General features: G+C 42.6%; 1 protein-coding gene across 2 annotated transcripts in view; it reads left to right on the top strand.

Annotated features, from left to right (window-relative positions):
* The window catches only part of LOC111980211 (gamma-aminobutyric acid receptor subunit alpha-6-like), a 40,004-nt gene extending 22,311 nt beyond the window's left edge, over positions 1-17,693 (top strand). For both annotated transcript variants that reach the window (XM_024010895.2, XM_024010894.2), the window contains exon 10: positions 13,749-17,693. In XM_024010895.2, coding sequence (XP_023866663.1) covers positions 13,749-13,761 — 13 coding nt within the window. In that variant the 3' untranslated portion in view covers positions 13,762-17,693. The remainder of the gene's footprint in view (positions 1-13,748) is intronic.
* The last annotated feature ends 1,675 nt before the right edge of the window (positions 17,694-19,368 follow it).

The following is a 19,368-nucleotide window of genomic DNA, read 5'->3' as shown; positions in this document are numbered from 1 at the left end:
ATGCCCTCTCTCCACCTCCATGCCTCAGACTGGGGGAATTCTGAACAGTACAGCAGCACAATGTTCACATTTTGGCTTTAATCTAAACATTTGTCTTCTGATTATGGGGCCTACGTTTCTCATACGGTACCTAGCTGTGTGGTTGAGTGGGTCCTTCAATTCCTGCTTCAACCTGTCCAACATTCAAATCAAATCYAAGTTTATTAGACGCGTGCTCCAAATACAACAGACCTAACAGTGAAATGCTTACTTACAGGCTCTAACCAATAGTGCAAAAAATAAYACAACAGTAAAAAGACAGTTGAAAATAACAGTAGCGAGGCTATATTCAGACACCGGTTAGTCAGGCTGATTGAYGTAGTATGTGCATGTAGATATGGTTAAAGTGACTATCCATATATGATGAACAGAGAATAGCAGTGGCGTAAAAGAGGGGTTGGCAGGTGGTGGGTGGCGGGACACAATGGAGATAGCCCGGTTAGCCAATGTGTGGGAGCACTGGTTGGTCGGGCCAATTGAGGTAGTATGTAAATMAATGTATTGTTAAAGTGACTATGCATATATGATAAACAGAGAGTAGCAGCAGCGTAAAAGAGGGGTTGGGGGGGGGCACACAATGCAAATAGTCTGGGTAGCCGTTTGATTACCTGTTCAGGAGTCTTATGGCTTGGGGGTAAAAACTGTTGAGAAGCCTTTTTGTCCTGGACTTGGCACTCCGGTACCGCTTGCCACGRGGTGGAGAGAGAACAGTCTATGACTGGGGTGGCTGGGATCTTTGACAATTTTTAGGGCCTTCCTCTGACACCGCCTGGTGTAGATGTCCTGGATGGCAGGCAGCTTAGCCCCAGTGATGTACTGGGCCGTACACACTACCCTCTGTAGTGCCTTGCGGTCAGAGGCCAAGCAATTGCCGRACCGGGCAGTGAAGCAACCAGTCAGGATGCTCTCGATGTTGCAGCTGTAGAACCTTTTGAGGATCTCAGGACCCATTCCAAATCTTTTTAGTTTCCTGAGGGGGCATAGGCTTTGTCCTGCCCTCTTCACAACTGTCTTGGTGTGTTTGGACTATTCTAGTTTGTTGTTGCTGTGGACACCAAGGAACTTGAAGCTCTCAACATGCTCCACTATAGCCCCGTCGATGAGAATGGGGGCGTGCTCGGTAATCTTTTTCCTGTAGTCCACAATCATCTCCTTAGTCTTGGTTACGTTGAGGGATAGGTTGTTATTCTGGCACCACCCGGCCAGGTCTCTGACCTCCTCCCTATAGGCTGTCTCATCGTTGTCCGTGATCAGGCCTACCACTGTTGTGTCGTCTGCAAACTTAATGATGGTGTTGGAGTCGTGCCTGGCCATGCAGTCGTGGGTGAACAGGGAGTATAGAAGGGGACTGAGCARTCACCCCTGGGGAGCTCCAGTGTTGAGGATCAGCGTGGCAGATGTGTTGCTACCTACACTCACCACCTGGGGGCGGCCCGTCAGGAAGTCCAGGATCCAGTTGCAGAGGGAGTTGTTTAGTCCCAGGATCCTTAGCTTAGTGATGAGCTTTGAGGGTACTATGGTGTTGAACGCTGAGCTGTAGTCAATGAATAGCATTCTCACATAAGTGTTCCTTTTGTCCAGGTYGGAAAGGGCAGTGTGGAGTGCAATAGAGATTGCTTCATCTGTGGATCTGTTTGGGCGGTATGCAAATTGGAGTGGGTCTAGGGTTTCTGGGATAATGGTGTTGATGTGAGCCATTACCAACCTTTCGAAGAACTTCATGGCTACGGACGTGAGTGCTACGGGTCTGTAGTCATTTAGGCAGGTTGCCTTTGTTTCCTTGGGCACAGGGACTATGGTGGTCTGCTTGACACATGTTGGTATTACAGACTCAATCAGGGATGATGACTCAATGTTGAAAATGTCAGTGAAGACACCTGCCAGTTGATCAGCACATGCCCGGAGCACACGTCCTGGTAATCCGTCTGGGCCCGCAGCCTTGTGTATGTTGACCTGTTTAAAGGTCTTACTCACGTCGGCTACGGAGAGCGTGATCACACAGTCGTCCGGAACAGCTGATGCTCTCATGCATGCCTCAGTGTTGCTTGCCTCGAAGCGAGCATAGAAGTGATTTAGCTCGTCTGGTAGGCTCGTGTCACTGGGCAGCTCGTGGCTGTGCTTCCCTTTGTAGTCTGTAATAGTTTGCAAGCCCTGCCACATAAGACGAGCGTCGGAGCCAGTGTAGWATGATTCAATCTTAGCCCTGTATTGATGCTTTGCCTGTTTGATGGTTTATCGCAGGGCATAGCAGGATTTCTTGTAAGCTTCCGGGTTATAGTCCCGCACCTTGAAAGCGGCAGCTCTACCCTTTAGCTCAGTGCTAATGTTGCCTGTAATCCATGGCTTCTGTTTGGGGTATGTACGTACAGTCACTGTGGGAACTAGACATCCTCGATGACTTATTGATAAAGCCAGTGACTGATGTGGTGTAACTCCCTCAATGTCATCCGAAAACTCCGAACACGTTCCAGTCTGGTGAATTGCAAAACAGTCCTGTAAGTTTAGCCATCCCCGCTTTCATCTTGTAGTACGGTATATAATTAGAGAAAAGGTATAGGAGTTTTTGTTCGGGCGCCAGGCAGGTATTAACTGCGCAGAAAGAAAAGAATAGTAAAAGACACAGGAGAGTACCATATACACAACCCACAAACACATCAAACAGAGAGAGGAGCATGGGCCTAGAGTGTAGCTGTTGACGACGATAGCCAGCGGAGAGAAAAGAATACACACCCTATAATAGATACACATACATCACGTCCTTCCACAATTTCTTGGTAACCCCACCAAACATACCTCATATAACAATAATGGCAGAGCAAATAACCAGCAACTTCATATATACAATACGAATGAAACCAGTCATCACACAGAGGATTTTCAAGAGTTTGTTTTCTCTTCCAGAGGAAGGCAGTGCAGAGGTATGGCAATGTGGTTGGGTCATGAATAACACACTAGTCCAGCTCCAATAGACCCTTAATGTACTTAGGAATAGTCGGTTTCAGTGTAAGCACTGACATAGCGGGAAAAGAAAGAGAGAAAAAGAACAAGAGAGGGTTAGCTGTGATCTGTGAGGGTGCAGGTATCCGGTCTGACTGTCCGATGGTCATGTTGGGTTGTAGTTGAACGCTTCTACACACCATGTTTGCTACTAATCCATTGGATCCATAAACCATCGCAGTCCCAAATGAGAACAACACCACGTCGGCCTCGAGCGATCACACCGGAGGATTGCTCCAAACACACTGTACAACTAACATACGCTGAAGACAAACAAAACACCTCTGCCAGCATAGCACACAACATAACCTGTCGCGCGTCATTAGGAGTAATTGAGAAGCAGAAACGTCGTCGCCATAGCTACAGCAACAAACCAAACTGGTTCGCGCCACCAAGAGCCTCTCCCAATAGAGGCTAACGAGCTCTTTATATCTCCTCTTTCCCATAACTGCTCATGAGCTTCTTAAAAGGTGGCAGTGCACCTTAAGTGCAGGATTTCGCCACCAATCTGCCAACGTTTTTTATAGACCGCGAGTCATGGGTGCTTCCTGCTTTTAATTTTTGCTTGTAAGCAGGAATAAGGAGGATAGAGTTGTGGTCGGATTTACCAAATGGAGGGCCGAGGGAGAGCTTTTGTACGCATCTCTTTGGTGTGGAGTAAAGCTGATCTAGAATTTTTTACCTTCTGGTGCACTATTTAACATGTTGATAGAGATTTGGTAGAACTGATTTAAGTTTCCCCTGCATTAAAGTTTCCGGCCACTAGGGACGAGGCCCCGTCTGGTGGAGTGTTTTCCTGTTTGCTTATTTACTTATACAGCTGACTGAGTGCCATCTTAGTGCCAGCATCTGTCTTGTGTGGTAAATAAAACAGCACGAAAAGTATAGCTGAAAACTCTCTAGGAAGTAGTGTGGTCTGCAATTTATCACAGTATACTCTACGTACAGGCGAGCAAAATCTAGAAGACTTCTTAGATTTCGTGCACAGCTGTTGTTTACAAATATGCACAGACCGCCCCCCCCCCCTCTCCCCCCTTTGTCTTTTTAACCGGGAGTTGTGCTGTTCTATCTTGCCGGTGTAGCGTATATCCCGCTAGCTGAATATCCATGTCGTCATTCAGCCACGATTCCGTGAAACATAGGATATTACAGTTTTTGTTGTCCCGTTGGTAGGAGATTCGTGATCGTACCTCGTCTAATTTAACGTCCAATGATTGCATGTTYGCGAGTAGTATTGACGGTAARGGCAGCTTTCCCACTCGCCTTCTGAGGGTCCTGATAAGGCATCCGGCTCTTTGTCCTCTGTACCTGCGTCGCTTCCTCTTGCAAATAACGGGAATGTCGGCCCTGCCAGGTGTTTGGAGAATGTCCTTGTGCGTCTTGCTTGTTGTAGAAAAAAATCTTTGTCTAATCCGAGGTGAGTGATCGCTGTCCTGATATCCAGAAGCTCTTTTATGCTGTAAGATAAGGTTGCAGAAACATTATGTACAAAATAAGTTACAAATAACGCAAAAATAAAATTCATAATAGCACAATTGGTTGGGCGCCCGTAAAACTGCTGCCATTTCTGCCGGCGCCACTCCATAATAAAGGTGGAATTTCACAAACCATATTCTCCCTAGGCTCTATCCAGACTTGAGATAAGTTGATTAAACATAACTTAAGTCTATATTGTTTTGATTCCATGTTATGTTTATTTATCTCAAGTCTGAATTGGTCACTCTTTGTATGTTTTGATGCTGCCTTTTACATGCACCGAAACACCAAAAAGTGTTTTCACAACAATTGTTCAGATTGAAGAACCACTTTCAGAGTACTTCCATTCTGTTTTGAAATACATTCAGTGTATCATAACATTTACATTGTGTTTACATGGATCTCTCAAAGATAATTAAACTGAACATCAGCAAAACTGAGGCTCTARTTGTTGGCACCCCCCAACAGGTCCATCCCTCTCCAATTACACACTTCACCATTGCAGGACAGCACATCCCTCTCTCGCTTTTAGCTTGACCGCCCCCAGCCTCTGGAATGCCCTCCCGGACCACCTGAAGGCACCACAGACTCTGGGCTCCTTTAATGCAGGCCTAAAGACCTTTCTCTTTAGGAAGGCTTTCGGTTGATAGCTGTGCTCCTTGGTGTCCTTGTCCCTTGTGGCGTCAGCTGTGTTCTTTGTGTCAGTTGCTCTAGTTGTGTCCATGTTTTTTCTATTTGGTGTGTATTTTTTTATTTTATGCACTTTGATGTTATTTTGTATGAATGTAATAGATTATTATTATTTCTTATTATTATTACATTCAAATACCCTCCAAAAACAGATCTCCGCAGAGGTGCACTTCTTTTCATGGTTTTACTACACAATGATGGTGTTTGAGTCTTTTTCTAATTTAACAATGCACTGTTACACGACATACAGAGAGCTTTAGAACCACAAGTGGCTCGACACCAGCCAGTAACCTGGGTGTTCTCTTGCTTTACTGAGAGCATGCCTGTTTTGTATAGCGTGTTTTTTTTCACTGAATATAAATGGAAGGTGCCTCAGGCCTTGTGAGAGAAGTCAGATTTCATGACAGTGATGAGAGGTGTCAAGAGCTGACTAGGGTTTCTGACATTTCTTTAACTGTTGCTATTAATTGATATACTGTAGACTGTAAGCGACCAAGCAGTTAGCTACGCAGCAGGAAGCGTTGTGAAAGCCTAGGGGGCTCGAAAGCACCGTGATCAAAAATAGAACAACAACCAGTGGAGGAGCCATTGAAGTCAGGCTCTCAGGATGTGTGAATAGTGTGTGCATGGTTCATTCCCCAAGTGCCAGCCACTGTACGCTTTCATCTCTCTTTTTTATAAATCTGTATTACACTGTACGGTTTTCCATGTGCTACCACCCACCAACCTAACCTTTGGCACTGGGAGKTGTACATTCATCCTAACCCACATTTCTTTCTCATCTCTTGAAAGCCGCCTTTTTAATTTATGGGAAATAAATAGCTTTTTCCACAGATGCCTGCTTCCAAATTGAATGCAGAAATATTTTATGAAAAAAGTCCTGCTGAAGAGGAGCAGGGAGAAAGACCCTTTAGAGGAGCAGAACCACAGGACAAAGTGGTATATAGTGTTAAAGTGTTAACACAGTGTTAAAACCCATTGATTTATCTTCAGAGTTTGTACTGTTAGGTGACCTAAACTGGGATATGCTTTAACACCCCAGCCGTCCTACAATCTAAGCTAGATGCCCTCAATCTCACACAAATTATCAAGGAACCTACCAGGTACAACCCTAAATCCGTAAACACGGGCACCCTCATAGATATCATCCTGTCCAACCTGCCCTCTAAATGCACATCTGCTGTCTTAAACCAGGATCTCAGCGATCACTGCCTCATTGCCTGCGTCCGTAATGGGTCTGCGGTCAAACGACCATTCCTCATCACTGTCAAACGTTCCCTAAAACACTTAAGCGAGCAGGCCTTTCTAATCAACCTGGCCCAGGTATCCTGGAAGGATATTGAGCTCATCCCGTCAGTAGAGGATGCCTGGTTATTCTTTAAAAGTGCTTTCCTCACCATCTTAAATAAGCATGCCCCATTTTAAAGAAAATGAACTAAGAACAGACATAGCCCTTGGTTCACTCCAGACTTGACTGCCCTTGACCAGCACAAAAACATCCTGTGGTATACTGCATATGCCCCATACACTACCCACCACTGCGACCTGTATGCTCTCGTTGGCTGGCCCTCGCTTCATACTCGTCGCCAAACCCACTGGCTCCAGGTCATCTTACAAAGACCCTGCTAGGTAAAGTCCCGCTTTATCTCTGCTCGCTGGTCACCATAGCAGCACCCAACCGTAGCACGCATTCCAGCAGGTATATCTCACTTGTCACCCCCAAAGCAATTCCTCGTTTGGCCGCCTCTCCTTCCAGTTCTCTGCTGCCATTGACTGGAACGAACTACAAAAATCTCTGAAACTGGAAACACTTATCTCCCTCACTAGCTTTCAGCACCAACTGTCAGAGCATCTCACAGATCACGGCACCTGTACATAGCCCATCTATAAATAGCCCAAACAACTACACCTTCCCCTACTGTATTTATTTATTTATTTTGCTCCTTTGCACCCCAGTATTTCTACTTTGCACACTCATCTACTGTCAAATCTACCATTCCAGTGTTTTAATTGCTATATTGTATTACTTCACCACCATGGCCTATTTATTGCCTTTACCTCCCTTATCTCACCTCATTTGCTCATATTGTATATATACTTACTTTTCTACTGTATTATTGACTGTATGTTTGTTTTACTCCATGTGTAACTCTGTTGTTATATGTGTCGAACTGCTTTTGCTTTATCTTTGGCCTTGTTCTCAACTTGCCTAACTGGGGTAAATAAAGGTGATAATAAAAATAAAAAATAAATTAGCATCGAACAGACCCCGCGACATGGAACTTTTCAGGGAAGTTAGGAACCAATATACACAGTCATTTAGGAAAGCAAAGGCTAGCTTTTTCAAACAGAAATTTGCATCCTTTAGCACAAATTCCAAAAAGTTTTGGAACACTGTTAAAGGTCCATGGAGAATAAGAACACCTCCTCCAGCTGCCCATTGTACTGAGGCTAGAAACACTTCACACTGATAATCGAAAATGTCAATTTAGCATTTTTTCTGGGTTCTGGCCATGCTTTTCCACCTGGCTACCCCTTAACCCGGTCAACAGCTCTTCACCCCCTGCAGCAACTTCGCCCAAGCCCCCCCCCCCCCCCCCCCCTTCTCCTTCACCCAAATCTAGATAGCTGATGTTCTGAAAGAGCTGCAAAATCTGGACCCCTACAAATCAACTGGACTAGACAACCCTCTCTTTCTAAAATTATCCGCCGCAATTGTTGCAACCCCTATTACTAGCCTGTTCAACCTCTCTTTCGTATCGTCTGAGATCCCTAAAGACTGGAAAGCTGCCGCGGTCATCCCCCTCTTCAAAGGGGGAGACACTCTAGACCCAACCTTTAGAGACCTATATCCATCCTGCCCTGCCTTTCTAGTCTTCGAAAGCCAAGTTAACAAACAGATCACCGACCATTTCGAATCCCACCGTACCTTCTCCGGTATGCAATTTGGTTTCCGAGCTGGTCATGGGTGCACCTCAGACACGCCCAAGGTCCTAAACGATATCATAACCACCATCAATAAAAGACAGTACTGTGCAGCCGTCTTCATTGACCTGGCCAAGGCTTGCGACTCTGTCAATCACCGCATTCTTATTGGCAGACTCAACAGCCTTGGTTTCTCAAATGACTGCCTCGCCTGGTTCACCAACTACTTCTCAGATAGAGTTCAGTGTGTCAAATCGGAGGGCCTGTTGTCCGGACCTCTGGCAGTCTATATGTGGGTGCCAAAGGGTTGAATTCTCGGAAAGACTATTTTCTCTGTATATATCAATGATGTCGCTCTTGCTGCCGGTGATTCTCTGATCCACCTCTACGCAGACGACACCATTCTGTTTACTTCTGGCCTTTCTTTGGACACTGTGTTAACAAACCTCCAGACGAGCTTCAATGCCATACAACACTCCTTCTGTGGCCTCCAACTGCTCTTAAATGCTAGTTAACTTCTTATGGCTGGGGGCAGTATTGAGTAGCTTGGATAAAAAGGTGCCCAGAGTAAACTACCTGCTACTCAGTCCTAAAAGCTAGAATATACATATAATTTGTAGATTTGGATAGACAACACTCTGAAGTTTCTAAAACTGTTTGAATGATGTCTGTGAGTATAACAGAACTCATATGGCAGGCAAAAACCTGAGAAAAAATCCAACCAGAAAGTGGGAAATCTGAGGTTTGTAGTTTTTCAACTCTTTGCCTATCCAAGATACAGTGGAAATGGGGTCATATTGCACTTCATAAGGCTTCCACTAGATATCAACGGTCTTTAGAACCTTGTTTGATGTTTCTACTGTGAAGGAGGGGGGAATGGGAGCTGAATGAGTCAGAGGTCTGCCAGAGTGGCATGAGCTGGTCACGCGCGTTCACGTGTGAGGTAGCTTGCGTTCCATTGTAAATCTACAGACAAAGCAATTCTCCGGTTGGAACATTATTGAAGATTTATGATAAAAACATCCTAAAGATTGATTCTATACTTAGTTTGACATGTTTCTACGAACTGCAATATGACTTTTCGTCTGAACTTTCGCCTTGACCTGCCTGCGCTTCGTGAGTTTGGATTGTGTATAAAACGCGCTAACAAAAAGGAGGTATTTGGACATAAATTATGGACTTTATCGAACAAATCAAACATTTATTGTGGAACTGGGATTCCTGGGAGTGCATTCTGATGAAGATCGTCAAAGGTAAGTGAATATTTATAATGCTATTTCTGACTTTGTTGACTCCACAACATGGCGGATATCTGTATGGCTTGTTTGGGCTCTGAGCGCTGTACTCAGATTATTGCATGGTGTGCTTTTTCGGTAAAGCTTTTTTGAAATCCGATTTCCATGCATAACACTTGTATTTTCATCGACATTTATGATGAGTATTTCTGTAAATTGATGAGGCTCTCTGCAAAATCACCAGATGTTTTGGAAGCAAAATATTACTGAACGTAACGTGCCAATGTAAACTGAGATTTTTGGATATAAATATGAACTTTATCGAACAAAACATACATGTATTGTGTAACATGAAGTCCTATGAGTGTCATCTGATGAAGATCATCAAAGGTTAGTGATTKATTTTATCTCTATTTCTGCTTTTTGTGACTGCTCTCTTTGGCTGGAAAAATGGCTGTGTTTTTCTGTGACTATGTACTGACCTAACATAATCGTTTGGTGTGCTTTCGTCGTAAAGCCTTTTTGAAATCTGACARATTGGCTGGATTCACAACAAGTGTAGCTTTAATTTGGTGTATTGCATGTGTGATTTCATGAAAGTTTAATTTTTATAGTAATTTATTTGAATTTGGCGCTCTGCATTTTCACTGGATGTTGGCCATGTGGGACGCTTGCTTTCCGCATATCCCAGAGAGGTTAAGAGTTTATATGAATAACAATTATTTCATTTAGAAGGCTAACATCACATTTCATCTTCTCACAAATGGTTTCATATTTAATCATATACGTTCCACAACATCTAGATGTGAATCTGATCACTGGGAAAAATACACATTCAGAGATACAGTTATGTTGTTCTACTATCCTTAGTTACCTCACAAATGAGTAATGAATTTGACATGATTGTTCTTTAAGTACCCACGGACCCTTCCAAATGTTTGGATTACAGAAATATTGTTTCATTATTCAACCTTTGATGTTACCGTACTGCAACGTCTCTCTCTGTGGTAACAAAGGGATTTAACTTCCATATCTGAAAGAGTGGGAGAGAGAGTTTTCCTGCAGGTATTTACGACCGTCGTAACACTGTGGTGGGAGAGAGAGAGAAGGGGGATGGGATGGGGGCGATCTGGTGCCTATGATCCTCACCCAAAAGGGCAAGTCATGAAAACTAACTATAAGTCATCTTAAGCCTTATTCATACAGTTTGTTGAATATGGAATACATTGTATAAAATATTTCATATTTTCATATTTGTATCATATTTCTACTGTGTACTTGAGCTTGTGTCCTCAAACGGGACTACACCTCCGCAATTTGTATTTTTTCCCAAAAAGGGTTGAATTTTTCCTTTTCTCGGAGTATGCAGCATTACAAGTTATTGTTTATGGCCCTCTCATGATAAGTAATTTATTTTGGGGATTACATTTTAGATAACATTTTGTTACATTTAACTGGTTTTAATGGCTGGGAAAGGAGATAGCTGCGGATGGATCAACAACATTGTAGTTACTCCACAGTACTAACATAAATGGAAAAGTGAAACAACTTATTATGTGAATTGTAAAGCAAATTTTTACTCCTGAACTTATTTCAGCTTAATATAACAAAGGGGTTGAATACTTATTGACTAACGACATTTCAGCTTTTCATTTTAATATATTTCTTAAAAATGTGAAAAACATAATTCCATTTTGACGTTCTGGGGTATTGTGTGTAGGCCAGTGACAAACAATCTCAATTTAATCTATGTTAAATTCAGGCTGTAGCACAACAAAATATGGATAAAGTCAAGGGGTGTGAATACTTTCTGAAGGCACTGTATGTATTTATATTCCGGACTGACATTGCTCATTCTGATATTGCTTAATTCCATTATTTTTATTTGGGGGATTTGTGTGTATTGTTTTGTATTGTTAGTTATTACCACACTGTTGGAGCTAGACACATAAGCATTTCCCTGCACCTGCAATAACATCTGCAAAATATGTGTAAGCGACCAATACAATTTGATTTGATTTGATTTGTTTGCAACTAGGCACTAAAGAAAAACTTCAAACAATGTGGCAAAGGAAATTGTCTTTTTGTCCAGGAACACAACGCGTTATGTTTGGGGCAGATCCAACCCAACACATCATTGAGTTCCACTCTTCATATTCTAAAACATGTTGGGTATGCTTGTCATCAGCAAGGGAGTTTTTGGGGATAAAAATAAATGGAATAGAGCTAAGCACAGGCAAAAACCTAGAGGCAATGGTTCCGTCTGCTTTCCAACAGACACTGGGAGACAAATTCACCTTTCAGCAAGACAATTACTTAAAACACAAGACCAAATATTCACTCCAGTTCCTTACCAAGACGACAGTAAATGTTCCTGAGTAACCTAGTTACAGTTTTGTCTTATATTGGCTTGAACATCTATGGTAAGACAGTCTAGCAATGATCAAAATGGCTGTCTAGCAATGATCAACCAACTTGACAGAGCTTGAAGAACGTTTTAAAGCATAATAGGCAAATATTGTACAATCCAGGTGTGCAAAGCTCCGAGACACTTACCCAGAACAACTCACAGCTGTAATCGCTGCCAAATTGAGCTTGAGGATAACAGAGGAGTTGATCCTGATTCGATAACCCTCACAGCTATTGTCCAGTCACAGCGATTAATGAAATATTGGCACACTTTTTTTTTCTCCACAGAACAAGTTGGTATACGGTTGATAAGCAACCATTTTTTTCCCCCAGATGAAACCAGTCTGTCAAAAGTTGCTAACGCCAAACTAAATTCTCAAACTATATACATACTGCAATTCCAACCACAAAACCTCTTTGCTTTGATTTTAGGCATCAAAATACAACCATTTCCCTTGCTTACAGCATAATATTAATGTTATTTCCAACAACCAATGAGCAACTCTGCCGTAAATCCCGCTGCATATTGAATGTTGAGGAGCTTTGGCAATGACATGGAGTGACAAGGAGTGGAATGTTAGCTAACAATACTGGTACCCAGACTAGAACTACCTGCCTTGTGTGGCTTTTTAATGAATAGGGCCATCTAGGCCAGACATCAAGGAAACACATTTGCTGCAAAGGGCTTCTGTGAGCCCAGTGCTCACTGCTCATGTCTGTAGAAGCTAAAGCTAACTATAGGCAATAAGCTCTCTTTATGCCAGACTTGAAAAATAGCTCTTTCCTGGTCTCTCATAAAACAAAACCACAAAATCTAATTTCTAACTCAGTTCCTATTTTCTAGCACAGGCCTTTGCTATAGCTTCAGTTTAATGATCATTAAATGACTGCATCTCAGGCAGATAATATAAGGGGCCAGTAAAACTGTAATCCTCATTTTACATATTTGTCTTTATAGCCCCAGGAGAAAGTATTGACCCTACGTGTGTGTGTGTGTGTGTGTGTGTGTGTGTGTGTGTGTGTGTGTGTGTGTGTGTGAGAGAGTGTGTGTTTGTGTGTGTCTTTACCGGCATGTTACATGTGTGTGTATGTGTGTGTTTACATGCATGTCTGTTTGTTTATTCAGGCAGAGAAGTATGAGCATTTATAGATCCATGTACGTCAGCAAATAGTTTGCCATGACTGCTCACTGCGAAAGTCTTCAAGGGTTGTCAGGGTGAATTCAATTTCCTCATCTCTTTTATGAGATATTCCTATTCCATGTTCCTTTTAAAAAGGACATTGTGCTTGGCACAGCATCCCCCTATCTTGATTAGTCAGTGGTTTTCCCCAAAATGTAATCTCAGACAATATAAAGGGATCTATTCCTTCGTCGTGCTGTTGTCCACACAGATCAATAGAGTTGTGGTTCTGATTACATTTCACAGACACACACACCCATAGGAAACCGGAAACAGGCATCCTCGATAACACCAACCGCAGTACTACACGGTTGAGGATGGCTGAGCGCTCGCTCCGAATAATCCCTTGGTTTGACACATAGACAGAGGAGGCGTAGGTGTGAAATACCTGGCAGACATTTCCCAGGAAAGGAATGAAAAGAGGTGGACTAGTTTCGCACACGGTCTTTGTCGACAGCCCATGAGCAAGGGATTGATTCAAATAATAAGGGCCCTGCATGCCAACCCTGGGAGGGAATGAAATTAGAACACCTTCAGTATGGCGGTTCACACTGCTGGCTGGCTGCTGGGCCGTTTGTGTGTGCTAACACACACTCCATCTCCCTCCTGCGTTCACAAGATGACAGCAGAGCTTTATTTCTTTTCAAAATGTGTCACATGTTGCCCACAAGCATTCTCCAACCCCCTCAGTACACCCTCTACTACACACACACACAGCAATGTCTCTGTTAACCGGACTGTAGTTATAACCGCACGTTTCGGGGTTCTTATTTTCTCTCCTTTTTCTTTGTTACAGAGACAGCGTGTGAGCCCCGTCCTGGAGTGAGCCCCCTCACTGATCTCACACGGATGCACACGTGCACACACACACACATACACACACAAATACAAGGACACTCACCGTTTGGATAGATGACAGAGAAGCTAGCCAAGGTTTTCTTTTTGATGCTGCCTCTGTACATTGTGTTGTCTGTTTTTTGACTTTCAGTGTGTGACTGATTTGAAGTGCTCTGTCAACTGTTGACCTGGGAGCTCAAGTTTTATCATAGCTTATGGGCCAGGGCTCTGTCTATTTCAAACAGGTACTCAAGCTCTTTCTCTCTCACACATCCCTCTGCGTCTTCCCCCTGAAGAGAAACAATGTGCATTGGCACTTCTCTTTCAAGTGTTTTGCCCTTTCCCGGTCCCTGTCTGAAACAGAGGGACTTTCCTAAAAGTAGGGAGTGTCTGCCACAGGACTGGAGGCAGCGGAGTCACTTCGTCTGCGTGAAACGATACACGGCCTGGCTGCGTCCACTCTGGACAGTACTGGAAAAACACACCTGAGGGGAGTACTGTGCACTGCCTCCACTCTGACTGACTGTCTCCCCCCAATGTAAACTTTGCAATCTCTCTCTGTTTTCAGTTCATTGGCTTATTTTCACTCCTCTCATGAAACATTTCTTTGATGAAGCCATATCGTCAAAGAGTTGTTCTTGGTTCCTCACATACATTTTAATATTCAGAATTACTCAAAAGACACACGCCCAAAGACACACACATTCACAGGGACAATCTTGTAAGACAGTCGAATCCAAATAAATGTGAGGATCATCGGTCTCTCCACGCAGGTCAAAGATCAGTTATAAGGCCTGTATTTGTTGGCATCCACCAACTCATACTAAACCCTGGACTTTAATGAATTCACAATATTCTCTCCTTGCTAACTTTACTTGGCTATGTTCGGCGTATCAGAGAATACAAATATAGTTCCCTGGCAACAGCCCGCCTCGCATTCAATGGATATATGATTTAATGTCAGTGTTGTTGTTTGTTTTAATATTTTCTATTTTTGCACTTTTATGTAATTGTATCTGTCGTTATTGGACATGAAAGGATGCTAAGGTGGTTTGTGGTTGGCAATTATTCATTAAATGACAGATTTACATTTAATTTAGAACTGCATCCTCTCACAAGCAATTATGCATCATGCCAAATGCATTCATTAGCTTCTGTCTGGATTTACATATAATTATGCACTATTTCCAATTAAAAGAAAGAGGTAAATGATTAAATCCACAGAGTAGCGCCATCTAAATATATCCAACATTTCATATGTGTGTGTGTTTATTGGTTATTCATGACTGTCTTTCCACTGGCTGCCTCTCTCTGCAGCACATGTTGCAGCTTATCAACACACTTATCAACACCATCAAGCATCTGTTTCACTTTTTTATAAAGTCCATTAATATTCCTCCAGGTGTTACACCTTTCCACATTTCTTTCCATGTTCCCCCAGATATTGTAGTGATATTTTGCTAAGGAAAAGTAGATGGACTGCCTTCAAAATGGAACCTTCCTCTCTGCTTTTGATGTGGAGTCTGAGGACACAGAACATTTCAGCTCTGACTACACTGGCAGGCCCTGGAAGGGACCGCTTGACAGTTGTGTCTGAATAAGACTGAATCTAAAGGAAGGGGCAGAGGAGTGACTGGTGTATAGCCCTGACTGTATAGCCCTATTGACTTGGTTATTTAGTTGAATTAAATGGAAAAGGAAGATGGAGGGGGCTGTATTGGTGACCTTATTGATTTTCTCCAACCTCAACCTGCCTGCTTATGGCAAACTTACTGGTCTCTATGGGGGACAAGCACTAGCATGACCTGTGACCCTTGTTAGGGGTTTGGAGTGTTGGGGTTTTGTGTCTCAAAGACCCTGACATCTACCGCCCCCTCAATATCGTATTTCACTACAGGCATGAGTCACATTGATTCCTAACCACTGTTATTCGCTAGCTTTTATTCATAGGCTAAGCAAATGTGAAATGTGAAAATGAAGCAGCATTATGGTAACACGTTGGTCTTTGTGCATATGTGAATATTTCATGATTACTGTAGTTATAGATTTATATTTTTATTTTCTGTCTTAAATATCCTGCTTGATGTATGGCTATTATGTTCATTATTTGTACTGATCTGAAATGTATTGCAGCTTTTGTATATACAGTGCCTTGCAAAAGCATTCAGACCCATTGGATTTCTTCACATTGTATTGTTTTAAAAAGTGGGATTAAAGTGGGTTTAATTATACTTTTTTTGTCAGCAATCTGCACAAAATACTCTGTAATGTCAAAGTGAAAGAAAAATTCTAGATTAATAAATATTAAATAACTAATATATAGTCGTTGCAGAAGCATTCAGCTCGCTGAGTAAATAATTGTTCGAAAAACCTTTGGCATCGAGTCTTCTTGGGTAAGTCTGTAAGGGCTTTACACACCTGGATTGTGGAATATTTACCCATTATTTTTTAATAAATTCTTCATGCTCTGTCAAGATATTGGGGGGGATCATGGTTAGACAGCAATTTTCCAGTTTTGGCATAGATTTTCTAGCAGATTTAAGTCAAAACTGTAACTTGGCCACTCAGGAACATTAACTGTCTTCTTGGTAAGCAACTACAGGGTAGATTTGGCCTTTTGTTGTAGGTTATTGTCCTGCTGAAAGGTTTAATTCCTTCCCCAGTCTGGTGTAAAGCAGACTGAAACAGGAGGATTTTCCTGTAGGATTTTGCCTGTGCTTAGCTCCCTCCTGTTTCTTTTTCTCATGATAAACTCCCCGGTATTTGCCGATACCAAAATAAGGAGTCAGTTACTCAATGATGTGTTGTGTTGGATTTGCCCCAAACATAAGGCTTTGAATTTAGACCAAAAAAGTATTCCTTTGCTGTCTTTTTTGCAATATTACTTTAGTACCTTGTTGCATACGACAGGTAGCCTGGCGGGTAGGAGCGTTGGGCCAGTAATCAACAAGTTGCTGGATGAAATCCCCAAGCTGACAAGGTAAAAATCTGTCATTCTGCCCCGGAGCAAGGCAGTTAACCCACTGTTCCCTGAGTGCTGATGATGTGGATGTTGATTAAGGCAGCACCTCCGCACCTCTCTGATTCAGAGGGGTTGGGTTAAATGCGGAAGACACAATTTAGTTGAATGCATTCAGTTGTACAACTGACTAGGTGTCCCCCTTTCCCATACAAGTTTTGTTTGCATGTTTTGTACTCTTCTTTTCACTTTGTCATTTAGGTCATTATTGTGGAGTCACTACAATGTTGTAGATCCATCCTCAGTCTTCTCCCATCACGGCCATTGAACTCTGTAGCTGTTTTAAAATCACCAATGGCCTCATGGTAACTTTCCTGAGCAGTTTCATTCCTGTCCTGCAGCTCAATTCAGACGGACGACTGTATCTTTGATGTGCCTGGGTGGTTTAATACATAATCCACAGCATAATTATTAACTTGACCATGCTTAAAGAGATATTCAACGTCTGATATGTTATGGTTACCCATCACTGCCCTTCTTTATGAGGCTTTTGAAAAGCTCCCTGGTCTTTGTAGTTGAATCTCTCTCGTAATAAAAAAAATGTAAATGTTCTTCCACTATGACATTACAGGGTATTTAGTATAGATTGTTGSGGGAAAAAATGACAATTTAATGCATTTTTAATCCCACTTTGTATCACAAAATGTGAAGTAATCTAAAGGGTCTGAACACTTTTGCAAGGCATTATATATCATTATATTCTCTATTTAGCACATAAAAATCCATTTGTTTTTATTTTCCCTTGAACACACAGTTTTTATTGCCATAGAAAACAATATTTTGGTGTTTAGACATTCTGTCGTTTTACTAACAAACTCCTCATCAATACTTTCCCTCAGGATTGTGTGTATATTATCATGTCGAATAAAGTCCAATTATGTTTGAGTGTTTCTTTCCTTGTCAAATGCACAACCCACATCGCAAAACATGATGTATGACACGATGAAACATCCCTTTCAACCAATCAGATAGAAATGTATTGTAAAATTGTTTATGGGATGCCAAGAATATGTCCCTTCAGCCCTTTTAGTAGGAATGGAACAAAGTAACCGAACTGGAGATTGAGAAAAGAGATTAACATAAACCAGTGTAGTACATCTCAGGCGTATGTATTTTTCATTCATGAAGGTAGTGGCGGGGCTGTTCTTACTGTAAAAGAAGCCCCCGTCTCCTTCCATCTCCTCTGTCCCAACATCCTGAAAGAAGCCGCAGGGCAGAGGAGTGTGAGCGAGTATGAGAGAGAGATTTCCTCATTTCACTTGTCCTCTGGTCCGAAACACAGGACGCCCATGCGCTCCAAAGCACTGGGTCACCCTCCTCTCTGGTCAAAAAAGGGTAGAGTGCCACCTATTGGTGCACTGCCTGTATCCTCCTACTACACCTCCTCCTCTGCTCTGCACAGGCTCACCATATCCCTTACACACACACAGGTCTTCTCGTAGACGGATGAGGGAATGTCGTTTTTGTGTCTACTTTCTGTTTTTGAGGTGAACTTTTGCTAAAGTATGGGAACTTTTAGTTGTAAGGAGTGCTGCTGTGCCTTCTGGAGCCACACCGATATGTGTAGGTGGATACAGAGCAAAGAGAGAAGACATTATCATCCCTGACCCCGACCCCCAAAAMAAAAAATCCCCCCCACACACACACAGTCAGGCACAGAGGCATAATCAGTGGTGTGGATGGGAGGCAGACTGCTGTTGTGTCTCAGGCTCCATCACACTGAGTATTCTGATGATTTCCACAGGCTTGTCAGAGGCCACCATATTAGGCCCATCATATTCACTCATATGTCAGACTGTCACATGCAGTTGGATCCATCAACATCCCTGACACTGTCAGAGCTAAAGAGAAAGTGGGAGGGTGAGCCAGCGGAGAATTAGAGAGAAAGATAGGTAGAAAGAGAAGGATGAATAAATAAAAGAAGCATAGATGCAGAACTCCCACTCTCTCGTGCCTGAAATGCCAAGCTGGTGCTTGAGAAACATGACTGCAAACCTGCTCAATCCAGCGACATCAAGTGTCTCATACATGGCTACACATAGCCCAGGGTTGCTTTCACAATGACAGAGCTAAATAATTAACACCAATAACGTGTGGAGCCTTTGAGACAGATTTTGACACAATTTAATTTCAGTCTATTCCAATATATGAAGGAATTACCACTGTYTCGTCTGTGGATGGATCAAGAATTCAATTTCTGCTCAGAGACGCTCGAACTCATGGGTTAATGTCTCCGAAGCGAAATTCTGGCTCTGTGTCTTTGTTGAAAGTGAACTTCCACACACTAAGAGTCGGAGTCGGTGTTGATGTATGTCATCCTAAATCACACATTTGAAATAGGCCAGCCATGCTCATCACATTGCTGTATGTGCTCTTGCTAAGCGATCAACAATTGTAGTTGTGCACGAGTTCCGTTTGATAAGACAAATCATTCCTGTTTTAATGTAGTATAGAACAGCCTGTTCTGATTTAAAACTCTCACGAGGCACGGTCGAAAATCAACTCAGATCAGTGACACATGGCCTTGTTCGATGGGCACTATTGTTTCACACTCCCTTAC

This window comes from Salvelinus sp. IW2-2015, linkage group LG20 (genome assembly GCF_002910315.2).
Source record: "Salvelinus sp. IW2-2015 linkage group LG20, ASM291031v2, whole genome shotgun sequence".
NCBI lineage: Eukaryota > Metazoa > Chordata > Actinopteri > Salmoniformes > Salmonidae > Salvelinus > Salvelinus sp. IW2-2015.
This window is presented reverse-complemented; position numbering and strand designations above follow the sequence as displayed.